The sequence below is a fragment of the Calidris pugnax genome, unplaced genomic scaffold (assembly GCF_001431845.1).
Source record: "Calidris pugnax isolate Ruff unplaced genomic scaffold, ASM143184v1 scaffold103, whole genome shotgun sequence".
NCBI classification, from domain to species: Eukaryota; Metazoa; Chordata; class Aves; order Charadriiformes; family Scolopacidae; genus Calidris; species Calidris pugnax.
In genome coordinates, this window is record NW_015090990.1 from 13,356,600 (window position 1) to 13,365,733 (window position 9,134).

The 9,134-nt window shown below is 44.4% G+C and overlaps 1 protein-coding gene across 1 annotated transcript; it reads right to left on the reverse strand.

Annotated features, from left to right (window-relative positions):
* Positions 1-1,485: 1,485 nt before the first annotated feature.
* On the reverse strand, positions 1,486-9,132 carry LOC106895060 (ras-associated and pleckstrin homology domains-containing protein 1-like). The gene has a single exon (XM_014954144.1). It carries the CDS (start codon positions 9,130-9,132, stop codon positions 7,750-7,752), a length of 1,383 nt encoding a protein of 460 aa, XP_014809630.1. The 3' UTR covers positions 1,486-7,749.
* Positions 9,133-9,134: the final 2 nt, after the last annotated feature.

Below are 9,134 nucleotides of genomic sequence, written 5' to 3' on the forward strand. Positions count from 1 at the left end.
TTTTTTGTGGGGGGGGGGGGTGTTGGTCTTGTGTCCCCTTTCCTCCCGAGTAGCTGAAGTCTACGTATAGTAACAGTCCTATTGATCTACTTTTGATTTTGAAACTGCAAGAATAGTAGATCCCCCCACCTCATATGCCTGGGAAAGTTGCTGAAAGCTTGATGCAGCTAAGGTTTGCCAACTGCTGTTACAAAGAATACTTCACAGACCATTGTGTTCTGCTGCTTTCATTCAAAAAAAACCCCAGCCATGTGTTCTGTGCAATCTCCTGCGCATGCAGGAAGTGTTTTTTCTTTGGTACTCTAAACATACTAATTTTATTAGCACCTTTGCTTATTACAACTTGTGTTACAAAACCATGAAGTCAGCAGCAGCCTGTTGTCAGAGGTAAGCCTACACTCAGCATCCTGCTGAACACCGATGTGGTGACTCTGCTGAAATGTGTGCAGTACCTTTGTTCCTGTTTCTCTTAAAACCTCAGAAGAATCCTACCACTATTGACTAATAAGGAAGAGCTGTGTACAAATTCATTTCCATTACAGCGCCTTGCTAAAGTGCTGACATGTCTTGAGATTTTTTTGTAAAGAACAAGTGCTTCTTTTCACATTTGAAAAAGTGTCTTTTGCAACTTGCATGGACAAGTAGTTTCTATGAATTCTCTGGAAATGTCAGTGTCTAACATGGATTTTGTCCATGCACTTTTTTCTGAAAGCAGATACCCCCTCACCCCCCACCTTTGGTTTGCAGTCAGGGGAGAAGCACGCTGTGCTTTTACTTTTGGCGCTGCTGAGGCAGTGCATGAGTGCAGAGCCCACTGTAAATGACCAAGCCCGCAGGACTCCGGGGAGCTGTATGCCGCCAGTAACGTTTTATTGTGTGTGCCATTTGAACCACCTTCCAGTGAGTGCAAAACCCAATTTTTAAATTTTTTTAATTGTACTTGGAATTAACTGTTGCTGTGTACTAAACCCTCTTGTTACGAGCCCTAAATAAAAAGAACAAAGCACACACCATGTGTTCTGTGACACTGCCGCGTCACGTTCCTCGTCTTTGGCTACAGATGTCTCAACACAAGGAGAGCAGGAGTTGACACCTGTGTATGCAAGAGCCCTGTCCCAGAGGTGCTCCGAGCGCAGCGCCTCGCTCCACCTCATGTGAGTACTCATTTCCTTGTGGTCACCACTAACATAACGCCTCAAATCTCTGCTGTAAAAGCTGACGACTGATCTGGGCCAGCCTGTCAGTGCACCCCAGGAGGAGATGAACAGAGCTGAATTCCCTACAGCAGACCCCAGAGAGGGGCTGCAGGAACACTTACCAGCCATCAGCTGTTCTTGCGCGAGCAGAGCTGTACGGGACCCTGCATGCTGAGGGAGGAGGCCGATGGAAAAGGTGAGCCTTCACACTGGGTCCTCTTTAGACCTGTAATAGGTGTGCACCATGTTACTGGTACAGCCTGACCCACTGGAAAGAACTGTGCAAAGGAACAATAAAAAGCAATTTTATTGAGAGTGAGCACATAAATGGTAACGTGTAGGCCATCAGATATCTGATCCCTACAGAGGGGAACCACTGATGCCTAAGAACACAGTGTGGGTTCTGAACTCAAGAAAAATGAAAATGCCAAGACAGAGGATTAAAACAGATTATTAAATTTAACTACATCTTTATTGAATTGTGCATATTCCATTGTATAATGATCTATATCGGGTACTCTATAATGTAGTATTTCTTTTGTCCTCTCCCATGCTTAAAAAAGTATATTTATACATATATTTATATATATTTATAATATGGCAAAGCTCCCCCCAACCTGAAGCTATCAGTCTAAAAGAGCTTTGATTTTTCTTTTTGGAAAGGGAAGAAGAGGGGAGGCAATCCCATTGAAAGATAAAATGTGCAATTTTCTTTTTAAAGCAGTAAACATGAATGTATTTACAGCACTCAGCACAAGTTTGCTGCACAGACAAATCATCATTGCAATGACACTTTTTTTTCTTACATTTGCATCCCCAGTATTATACAGAATATCACCAGTGGCTGCAAACAATTAGTGTAAGCCATAAAACAAACTGCTGCTCCAGTTAATTTCTGGTCCATTGCAGCCCACTAGAAGGGGACCTAAGATTTGCAATTACAACTTCTGACAAAGCATTTACTTTTCCTTTTAGAAGTACAAGCTTTATAGTGCTGCACCAAATCAGCAGCAGGGGGCCCTGGACACAGGTTTGTTTGCTAAACTGTCCTTTGCCCCTGTCCCTTGCAGGTGTGTACCCGGTCACCAGCACTGGCTAAAGGCAAGAGATGCACATCTAACAGTGGCAGCCCTGGTCTCTTGCCAAACAGCTGCATTTCAGCTCCTGGCAACAGCCTCAGGAGAGGCTGGTGCAAGCACATCCGCGTACCTGGAATTTAGCTCTGAATGCATCTTTGGCATCTTAGGAGAGGTGGGAGGAAACTGTTTGCCACTGTAGGGAACAGTTGGTTCAATTCCTAAGCTTCCTAAAAGACAAGTTGCCTTTAAGCATTTAAATAAGGGGTGGGGTGGGAGTAGTGTCTAAAAAATCTGTTCCTCAAGTTCCTTCTCACTCATTTCCAATACTAAATCCCTGCCATGGGGGACTGTGCATATCACACTAGTTCCTGTTCCTCCTGTTCTTCCAACTTCTCTAGTTCTCCTCACCAGTGATACATGCTTCTGATGAACAGAGAGCTCACTGAGTCCTTGCCCTGTTGAGTGCCTCAGAGCACAAAATAGCCATCAACCCAAAGTACTATTTTCCCATGTTAGTGGCAGTTCATTTACATTGTGGGGAATAAGCACGTATTGTAACCGCATTTGCAGTTTAGTGTCTTAAACTTTCCAAAACTAGACAAAGCCTGTGACTCATTGGATCACAGCATTAGTGAGTGCTGACCCCTGCAACTGGTTTTGTCAGTCTTCATGGGTGTTTTTTTAATTGAAGGCGAAAAACCTTGAAAAGGAAAATTACTCAACTTTAAACAAACTTAAAATTTCAAAATAAGAACATAAAACCCACCAGCACATTACAAAAAACAAGTCTAAGAGAAACTGTCCCCTGTAGTGTTAATCCTCTCTGTTTTGGAGTCTGCCCTGATGATGGGAGGGAATGCAAAGCTAAACACCAGGAGCCACTCCCCCAAAAGAAGTAAGATTCTCCTCACCTCCAACTGAGGAGCACTGTTTCAACAAGTATGTAATCTACACCCTAACAATGAAAAAAGGGAAAAAACCACCCCAAGCTCACATTCTGGCTGCATTCCCCCACTGCCTTCTGTCAGGAATTTATATTGCTTTCCTGGAATGCAACTGATTTTAACATGACTCTGTATTTGAAGTAATACTCATAGTAAAACCTACTTATAATCTTAGATTGAATAAGAAACAAATTTACCTGCAACGGTACCACTGACGTAAAACAACTTAGTTCTAGGCAGTTTTCTGTAAGAAGCAGAAAATTCTTTTTTGCCCTTCTGCTGTTGAAATGGCACTTTTGGTTCCTTTAACTGTGGAAAAAATAATTTTTAACTCAGAGGAAAACTGGCCACACTTTATCTCTGAGCTGATTTGAGTTATCTGGTTGCCTAAGGGCACAGAAAGAAGAAATTAGAAAATCTTTAAATGTGCAAGTCTATAACAGTAAATCTTAAAATGCACTTGTTAATGCTCCCTCTCCCATCAGCCCTGAAACCAGAGCGATGCAGGTACCTTCACTTAGTTTCCCTGACGTGCCAGTCAGTCACTGTCGCCCTGTAGGAAACTGCAGCGCAAGTTCCGGAGAGGAGCTCTTTGGCTTTGAGGTCCCACACCAAGTCAGAGCAAGCGGTGGTTTGCTGCAGGAAGCAATCACTGCACAGGGGGAAGCAGGAGCTTTCCTCTTCCACAAAAAGTAACAGGATTATTTTATTGTGAGACTTATGCCTAATCAAAACCACAGGTTTTGAAAGACTAAACAGAACCTCCAGCATATCCACCTCAAACATGTTACCTATGGTTTGTTTAGAACCTTTGTTTTTTAGTATTTTTAAAATAATTTCTTCCTATAAGATTAGTGCTGATATAAAAGCCTAGTTTTCCCTTCCAAAGCAACTCCCGGGGACCTGAATTACAATGGAAGCATCTGAGAAGACTGCCTCTCTGCTGTCTACACCTGTGCTGCAGGCACAGAGAAACCTGGTCAAATGGGAGGGACACTGCTGCTCTCGAGGTGGATGCTACTGCTGCACAGGAGACAGGAAATGAAGACCAAATCTGGAACAAATTAACAAATGCAGCTGTATGCTCTCAGCTGCCTCTGCAGCAGCAGGGTTTAACCCAACACCCACCTTAACAAGTGTCAAAGGCCATACACTTCATCATGTAACACAACTACAGCTGTGGTATTTTGGGATCAAAGCATCTGCTAGCTTTGTGTCCAGAGTATGAAAGCTCAGCTCTCACGTGCTCATTTTAATAATGCCAAAAGGATTACAGCCCATGTTTGTAGCAGGAAGCTTCTTGCTGCGTGTCTGAGATCTGGCCCCTTTGTTTTCTGATTTAGATAAATACATGGTGCAATTATGAGACCAGTGCAGTCGGGGGAAAATAACTTACTTGCAAATAAGGCATAAATACTTACTGTCACAAAAACAGTAAATACACTGGGAAAGCAAGTTACAATGAGGGGTCTCATAAGCTGAAAAGGCAACCAGGTTGTCTGAACCACACTGTAGCCAAATTTCAGTGCTCGGTTGAGAGAAAGCAAGTTGCAGCCACTCACTGTATTTCTGTATCACTACTGGCTGAGGACGTTAGTTGTAACAAGAAGGAATACAGGGTGCCACCTTTGCTGACACTCATTCTTTTTGCTGCAAACTTAAGAGTTAAACTTCTGTCTCCCAGCAAGCCTCGCTCGTAGCAGCTCGCAGTAGTAAACGTGGATTCCTTGTCTGGGGAGAGATACTGGGTAAATGAACTTGGGCACAGGAAAGAGAGAACAAAGCTCAAACGCCTCTGGAGCGATTGCACTCAAAACATTGCTCTGCTGAGTCCAAAGCCCAGAGGTACCCGCACTAAACGAACAAAAGAAAAAGCGCTGGACCTGACACACACCAGTGAAGTCATCTTGGAGGGAAAAGAAAAACAGATGGGGCAAGCAGAATTCCCTGACTGCTCTCATCTAGCAGCACGCACTGCATCAGCCCAGATGCATCTTGCCAGGGAGTAGGAGAAGGTGTCCCCTTACCTGCCTGTCATCAATAACAGCTGGGGAGTTATGACTCTGTCTGTGCACCTTTTGCCCCACTGGTGGGTATGAGCCCCAGGAGCTGCGTGCAGTAAAAAGCAGCAGGAGGACCAATGTTGAAAATTACAGCACCCATGAATTGCAGTATAGCTTAAACAGCTTCCTGGGAAGTTATTAGCCAGCTACACTGAGCATGCTTAAAATCAACAATGCAAATGCTTTTAAGGACACTTTATAAGCACAAAAATAGTAGAAACAAAACTTTGTGAATAATTTGAAAGATACAAAAAAGTGCCTTTCCATAGCAGTGCTTTAAAAATGCACACAATGGTATATACTCTTATTGCTCAAAAAAACTCTGAAATATTAAAACAATTTCCAGAGGTGCTGAAACAGATTTTAAAAAAATCATATGAAACAGGTCAGCAGAGACAGCACCATTAATTTTTCTCTTTTCATGATGCATTATTTAAAACTATATAGTTATAGATGTGTCATTTTTTCCCCTCTAATTAGAAAGCTTTTTTCCTATTCATAAATTATTCACAAAGACATTTATTTTATTATTTGGATTTTTTTAAAAACACTTTATAAAAAAAAAAAAAGGAATGGGGGACACTGTCACAATAATTCTGAAATCTATCAGCCTGAATTACTCTAATGAGAGATTAATTTACATCTTTTTTACATGCTAGAGGATACTGTCAGGTCAAGCCGCTTCCTTTGTTTCATTCTTTGGGGGAAGGAAAGCATTTAAAATTTGCTTTCGGAGAACAGGTCAACAAACAGTAACACCATTTGCCATCTACGCGTGACAGTATCCTCAGGGTGATGAGAGAAGTTGTAACAACCAAAGATGGGGTAGGTAGAGTCCTAGTTGCTTTACAAAGGCTGTGTACCCTGTGATGAACATGCATGATACATAAGACCACTTACGCTAACTACACTACCTTATCACAACACCCAAATATGTGGGTAAGACTGTACAATCCAGCTACTGACATACAAGAAAATGGACTCTAGTACTTAATTTGGTGATTGACAGTGAATTGGAGGCAAACAAAAAAACCAAAGCAAATGCAATAGTCTATTTCCTACTCATATGGGCTCTTAAATTAAATTACTAGAAATGCTACTGCCTCTCAAGTTTGGGTTTTTTTCCAGTCTTCTCCCTTGACTGCTACAAGTGCAACTTTGTAATTAACAGATTCATGCATTGGTCGCAGTCTCTGGTGGGTCAAAGAAAAGAGAGAGAATTCCCACTGTGCTTGGCCTGGAATGACAACTCCCTTCTCTCTTTCTAAAAGGGAAAATTTTCCTACAGTTTCTAATGAATTACAAAGAAAACTTTCTTTAAATGTTTCCACACACTTGTTTCTATAAAGATAATACACCTTGTCAGGCACAGACAAGGTGAGACTTTGTATGCTCTACAGAAACCTACCTGTTCATTGAGGGAAAGAATTACACGTACAGGTGATGTATCGGCATGGGTCAGCCTTGTAGGTTGGCATCGATTGCAGGAGTCCTGGCAGCTTTCAGAAGGGGTTAACACAAATATATTCATCTTGAGCCACAGAAACAAATGATCGAGCCTACTATAAAGTTAGAATGCATAATGGATTGGAATAATATATATTTATCCTATTACTGCATGGACAATTAACTTTGAAATAATTTGTAGCAGTGTATATTTTTAAACTATATGAAAGGGAGGGGGAGGCTCTTTATAGTATAAATATATTTCACTCCAGCCCACTATATACAAAATCTATTTTCTTCCTCAGAACATACTCATTTTCAGTAGTATTAGGACCAGAATGTTTTGGTATGTTGCATCTGTACTTTTCAATCAATGGACAGTGTACAGTTACTAGCAGAACACCGCAGCTCTGCACCATTTACCCACCACAAACTGCCAAGAGGTTTGTGGGGTTTTGTAGTTTGTTTTTTTCCTTTCTTTAAAGTGCCCCCTCCATCTTCATCTTTATGGTAAGATTTGACTAGTTACAGAGTCCGATTCCAGATAATATAGTGACTGAAACAATAAATACGGTTCTACAAAAACATTCTGGTTATCTTCTCTAATTGCGACGAAATATATCACAATATATTATATACCTATACTTATAATACATGCACAAACATGTCTCACGTGGACAAACACTACAAAAAATTATCTCCCCCCCCTCCCCTAAATGCAGAAAAGGTAAGAAAATGGGGGTTTGGTCCATATGAAGGGCAAAAGAAACTGAAAGGATAAGTCAATGCCTCTCTACCCACCTTTCCCAGTAAAATATCAACACCCCAAGCCCACAGCCTTTTTGGCCTAGCCATAAAAGGGGAATGTCTTTACATTTAGCCTTAGCTACAGTTTGAGATCACCTCTTTTGATGGGGCTATCATCTGTGTCCCCACGTTCTCTCCAAGTGCGCAAGATCACAGGTTGGCCAATCACGGAGCAGCCCACAAGCCATGGAGAGCACCGGCCCCTGGGGACCAACTACCAGTCCCGCGACAGCTTGGTGTTCTGATCTCTTTTGGGAGGTGCAGGGGGAGGCCCCCTCCGTAACGTTGCATAGCCAGATATATGAGCGCCCCCAAAGCTGCTTGTCTTCTGCTGGTCAGCCAGCAGCTCTGGTGGAGGCGGAGGCAGGGCCATGTCGTCCATGGTGGCTGTGGGCTCTGTTCGGGACATCCGAGCGGAGGAGAGGGAGCCATGCCGGGTGATGGATTTCCGCTGTAGTGTCCGGTTGAGGTCTGCCAGGAATCCCGGCTGAACGCTAAGGCTGGACTTGGGTGAAGTGGGCACTTGAGGGCCGGCTGACCCTGGTGGCTCTGCGACCTCTGCCTGCGTCAGCCGAGTGCTGTCATTCCGCTTGGGACGTGTGGGTGGTGGGGCTTTTTTCACAGATGGTTTTGACCATGCCTGAGGCTGAGGATTGACAACAGCAACTTTTGGGGAAGTACTGCCTGAAAACACGGATGGGATCTCAACTGGTGGGAGAGGAAGATCTATTTCAGGTGGTGGTGGTGGAAAGTCTGAATCGGATGGTGGTGAAGGGAATTCGACTACAGGTTCCTTCCCAGACACACCCGGAGCAGGAGCTTTGGCTGTGACCCCTCCTTGTGGAAGGACAATGGGCAGGTTCACCCCAGAAAGGTTGAGCTTTCCTGGCTTTGGAGGGGCTGCAGGAGGCGATGACTCCTTGGAAGGAGACCCTGACGGCTCTGGTGGGTGTGCAAATTTGCTGACAAGGCGGTCCACTGAAGGTCTCTTGGACTCATGGTACTCAGTGGAGCTGGTGGACTTGATGCTGGAGTTCCTCTGAGGTGTTGGAGGTGGTTTCTTCCCTCCAGGGCTTGATGTCTTGCTGGCCTTTTTGACTGGAGACCCTGATTTGTCAGGGGGGGGAGAACCTGCAGAGGAAGCTGGGGAAGGAGGTGGAGGAGGAAACACTAAGCTGCTCTCTGGTGGAGGAGGGGGGAAATCTGGTGAGGGAGCAGAAGTGGGCTGCCATTTGGGCTTTGCCTTCACTGCTGGAGGTGACTGTGGAGCCACACTCAGTGGAAGGGGTTTCAAAGGCTGGGGCTCAGTGGCAGGTGGGGTGGGAGGAGGTGGGAACTGGCTAACTATCTGTTTCACCACTGACGGTACTGGTGACTGAGGGGATGGAGGAGGCTTCACAGAGAAACTCTGCTGCTTTGGGAAGGTTGGGGGGGGAGTGGGGCCAGGAGGGGCTGGGGGCAGCGGAGGCAATTGGGGAGAGGTGACACTTGGTTGTTTCTTTATTGCAAGGGGCAAGGGAGCTGGCACAGGGGGGGTGACATGTGTGACCCCTGGTGACGCTGCCTTCCCACTAGGCTGTGGGGGCAGAGCGGCCATGA

Bases quoted from the DNA above. Each gene is read 5' to 3' on its own strand.
- LOC106895060 (XM_014954144.1), bottom strand. From the start codon at position 9,132: ATGGCCGCTCTGCCCCCACAGCCTAGTGGGAAGGCAGCGTCACCAGGG.